Here is a 4,601-nt window from a genome sequence, read left to right as displayed (position 1 = left end):
AAAATGTTAATGAACTTGACGGACGAGAAGTAAGAGTTAATTTGATGCATAAGGAAGTATTCGAGCGAATTCCATCACTTTACATTACAAAACTAGTTTTACCTTGTAATTGTAGTGTATAATGTATTATAATTATTCCCAGAATCATTTAGCATTGTTTATCAATGGTACAAAACCATTTCCTCGAGGAGTTTTTGAAGTAATTATACCATTTTTTTTTGTATATGGTGCGGCATTGAAACTTGTTTTTCTCAAAGATCAATAAGAATGTTAATAATTTTTAATATTTCCTCGCATTACGAAAAGATCCCGTTCACGTCAAAATTGGTCAATTCATGCAGCAACTCTTAAGCCTAAAATTGACGAGAGTCGATAAAAGCAATTAACAATAATTTCGAAAAAAAGATATTAATTTGAGAATTGTGCCCCATACAGCAAGCAAAACGAACCGACATTGGATGTAGCTAAATTTGCGTTTAGAACGCCTTATTTTTGGTTACGCGTTGTACACTCATTTCAGGGACGCCCTGTACGTTTGAAATCCCCGTTCATTAGGTTATTAAGTACCTATCTGTATATTACGGTGTTCAGTTGACGATAAGTAAATGACGCAATCCCTCTGCTTTCAAAGTATTTGTGGTATAATCAAAAGCAATTTACAAACTGATCTATTATCACAATTTATGAACAAAATTCACAAACTCAGCGATATGTAAAACATGATTCTACGTGTTTCTCTATTGACTCATCAACATCTTTTGTTATCTCAGTCCCACACACGTTCCTCCTCTCACCTGTTGAACGTCTGAAATCGAGTCGCAATCAGTAGGTCTCATTTGATAGAATAATACCACTTACTTGCTCCGCATCTGCTGGCACATCGTAGCCTGAACTCATTGTTGTAAGTTACACCATCACTACCACACACAGGATTGTAATGTTGTACAGTTCTACAGCCGGTCATACAAGCGGCAAACTGTGGAGAAGCAGTTGTGGTGGTGCTTGCCGATGGATCTCCCGGAGATTGTTGTGACGGAGGTTGTTGGTTGTTGTCTGAAATAGTTAATACAATTTCTCTACGGATTCTTGGATCTTCTCTGCTTTGTACGTTTAAGCAATGTACGCGACGTAGATTCCGTTCTTTCGCTTTTCTCCCCAACGTATTTCGGGCAAAAACAAAATCATTTTTAGTAAAACCAGATAACGCTATAAGGAAAGGAGATATGGTATGATAAATGGATTTTCCGCCAGCTCCTTACATTATTGCCCATATGATTAATGATGCGGTTCAGGCAAGATCGCTTCAAAGGCCTGTCTTCGGATTTCCACCTTCAGTTCCTCATCACTTTATTGACATATCATTATCTCGGAAGTCGCTTTTATGTTCTGATACAAAATATCATAGTTTTAGATTACAAGATTTAAGTTTTCTTACCTTGATTGCTGACTTCGTTGCTATTTGGAAGTTCTTGGGAGTCAGGGAAAAACCCATTCAAGTCGTCTTGACTTGCAGCCGTGTGGATGAGGCACGATATTACTGCTAAAGGTGACGGAAACTTCACTTTGTAGGTAACAAAACTCAATCCAAACAACTTACCAAAAACTGCAAAATGCGTGTTCTTATACATTTTTTCTTGTTAGGCACTTAAAGTTGCTGGTATGTATCATCCACCTGAATGGCCTGGTTTGGTTATGACCTGCTCGTTTCAGAGAGAGGCTGTTTGTATGGAGCCCAAACAGGAAAGACCAGTGGTCAACGCCGCTTAATAAGATTTAACTGACTAACAAACGTACCGGTGCTTTTATACAGCGCTTGTAAAAAGTATTGCAACGCGTTTATAGCTTTCATAAACCCGATTGTTAAAAAGATGCGCGGACACATATAATTTTATTTAAAAAAGCCATTTAATGCATTATTTGTCATGGTCAAATGTTTCACCCCTATCGAGCTACCCCTACTAACTTTTCCTTTTTTAACTGGAAAAGTCCCCATTGTAGTATAAAATCAAATGAAAGGTATTTCATTAAGGGACACAATGGTATACAGAGAACTAAAATTGGATCTACAATTTTCTTAACAAAAAAAATGGAACAAAGTTTGTACTCTAAAAAGATATTGAGTTTAAATCTTTCCTTCCTAGATAGAGAATCCCTTCTTATTTCGCTTTGAAAGAGAGTGAAAAAATGACAATAAGACGTAGAAATTCCAAATCCCCTTCAATGCGAACAATTCGTCAGATAAAAATTATTTTGATTTTCATAGAATTTGTTAGTAGTCGAATTGAGTTGTTCACCAGCTATCACAGTTGGAATACCGAAAAATGGATCGTTTACCTGAGAAACAGAGAATTGAAATATAAATCTTTTTGGGGTGTGAAGATCGCAAAAAACACTCACGAAGGGGTGCGTCTCATACGAAATAAGGAATATTCAGCAATCTTTCGGATTAACAAAAAATTTCAATAAACTGGAAATGTGAAAGCCGCCTTAAAACGTGGAAAATCTCGTAGGCAAACTGGCGTCGATAAAGCACTACGTGTTATTTTATTTATGTATGAAAACTTCATACTGTCTACCAGCAAAGTTGCCGATGAATTTGATTTATCTGCCCAATCAGTAAGCAATTTTTTAGAACGAGGAAAATTTCCTTTACCCAAGGGCTCACTCCTGAAGATTTTGGTGGCAGGCTGAAATATTGTGAAGCAATGCAGGAAAAGGGTATTCGGGAGTGTAGGTCCGTGTCTACAATTTAGTTGTCAGATCAAGCAATGTTTTGATTAAATGAATCTACTCATCGACGTTATTGCCGCTGCAGGCCTACAGATAATCCTCATCGAATGCAGAGCCTGCCTACACGACATCCGCGAAAACTCAATATATCGATGGGTACAATCGGCCACTAGGTTATCGGTCCATTTTTCGCAAAAAGGAACTTAAACAGTGCATCACACTTGCATTTATTGCAAAAAGAAATATTTCCATCAATCGCGGCAATTTCTCCTAGAGAAAGTTGAGAAACAGTAGTCAGTAATATTTGGTCCTGACAAGATGGTAGACTACGTTATGTCACGGCTGTGAGAGGGCTTCTTAATGAGATTTTCCTTAGGAGATGGATCGGTAGAAAAAGCGCAATGCAATGGCCGCCACGATTTCCAGATTTTACCCCATTCGATTTTTTTCGGGGTCTCTTAAAAGGTCACATTTACGAAAACAGACCACAAAATGCAGGTGATTTAAATCTTGAAATTCAAAGAGAATTAGCGTTAATAAAAGAAGCAACACTGGATAATCACGTGAAATTGTCCGAGAAACGATTGGGGCGCTGCCAAATTGTTACTGGAGCACAATTTTTGTATTTATTGTACAAATTTCGATTTTGTTTAATATAATAGTGAGTGATTGAATTTTGCGTCTAATCATTTTATTTTGTAACGAAACTGGATATTCAATTTTAGTTCTGAGTGTATCGTCGTATCGCTTATTGAATTACTTTTCAATTGAGATACTACAATAGGTACCGTTCGATTTGAAAATAAAAAGTTCAACATCGAAAATAACTTATTAAATGTCTTTTTTTTTTAAATAAAATTACGTGTTTAAGCATTTTCAAGAAAATATCAGATTTATGAAAGTTATGAAGGTGTTGCCAATACCTTTTACAAGCGCTGTATGTTTACAATTATAAACTTAAAGCCGTAGGTCAATCGAAGTAAACAAAATTTCCAAGATGCGCTTATCTCTCGAGTTCAAAAATACACCTTTACACTGAATAATTGCCACATCTTGCTGGTTTTGTAAATAAAACACTACAAATTCATAGAAACAATTTGGCAACAATGCCTTTGATTGCAGGTGAATACCCTAATAAAAAAGGAAGGATAAAAGAGAAAAAGGCTTGATTGAGATGATTCGCGTCCATAGAAGGCAGTTTTCTTAGGGATTATACCAAGATCCACAGTCGAAGGACTCAGGTACAGGGACTCCTTAGCTGAGTGCCCATTAGAAGTATTTAGAGAAACACGAAAGCTAGAAAATTTAGAAAACACTCTTTGGTATTCAGCCATTTGACCCCACGAAGTGTTAATTGAAAATATCGTGTCGTATATTAAGAAACCATTCCGTATAGAGTTAAGAAAAAACGACTTAAGCTGGGATTCATACGTTTAATTATATCTTAGGAACTGTGCTGCATTGTTCGGCTTTTTATTACTTTATTTGAAGATACTTACTTTCTTCGTAGTACAACAATACTCTGGTGGTAAAGCATGACTTATGATAAATTACGATGACGAGGAAGTTTCCACTGAAGATCTGGAAGAAGATAATGGGGCCGGACAAGAATATCTAGATTTTTCCTTTTTTATTGAAACTCGAATCATTGAAAGTAACTGGAACGAAAAGTTGTTTGTACGTTTCTACATCGTCTGATGTATAGAATTTTATTTCGTGAGCATTATCATGAATCGATTTTCCGATTCTTCTTAAAAGATTGTTTTTGGCCATTTGAGAACCTCAGAAATAAATATCTTACGATCAGGCCTGTTTATGGACTCTCTGGGACAATTCGAAGAGGTCTGCTACGCACAATGAAACAACGAAAA

General features: G+C 36.4%; 1 protein-coding gene across 2 annotated transcripts; it reads right to left on the bottom strand.

Annotated features, from left to right (window-relative positions):
- Window positions 1–652: 652 nt before the first annotated feature.
- Window positions 653–1,776, bottom strand: LOC136339756 (uncharacterized). Of its 2 annotated transcripts, none has more exons than XM_066283209.1 (4): window positions 1,598–1,776; window positions 1,436–1,537; window positions 859–1,053; window positions 653–805 (listed from the first exon to the last, which is right to left on the bottom strand). In XM_066283209.1, exons 1-4 carry the CDS (start codon window positions 1,626–1,628, stop codon window positions 762–764), a joined length of 372 nt encoding a protein of 123 aa, XP_066139306.1. In that variant the 5' UTR covers window positions 1,629–1,776; the 3' UTR covers window positions 653–761. The 2 variants fall into 2 exon arrangements, with proteins under 2 accessions (XP_066139306.1, XP_066139305.1); XM_066283208.1 differs by having other exon boundaries at window positions 1,436–1,540; window positions 1,598–1,775.
- Window positions 1,777–4,601: the final 2,825 nt, after the last annotated feature.

Source organism: Euwallacea fornicatus, chromosome 6, assembly GCF_040115645.1.
Source record: "Euwallacea fornicatus isolate EFF26 chromosome 6, ASM4011564v1, whole genome shotgun sequence".
Lineage (NCBI taxonomy): Eukaryota > Metazoa > Arthropoda > Insecta > Coleoptera > Curculionidae > Euwallacea > Euwallacea fornicatus.
The sequence above is the reverse complement of the archived record's forward strand: the minus strand, read 5'-3'. Positions and strand labels throughout refer to the sequence as shown.

Bases quoted from the DNA above. Each gene is read 5' to 3' on its own strand.
- LOC136339756 (XM_066283208.1), bottom strand. From the start codon at position 1,628: ATGTATAAGAACACGCATTTTGCAGTTTTTG. The intron at 1,541-1,597 runs GTAAGTTGTTTG...CGTCACCTTTAG, and splicing joins CACGCATTTTGCAGTTTTTG to CAGTAATATCGTGCCTCATC. The intron at 1,054-1,435 runs GTAAGAAAACTT...TAACTATTTCAG, and splicing joins CAACGAAGTCAGCAATCAAG to ACAACAACCAACAACCTCCG.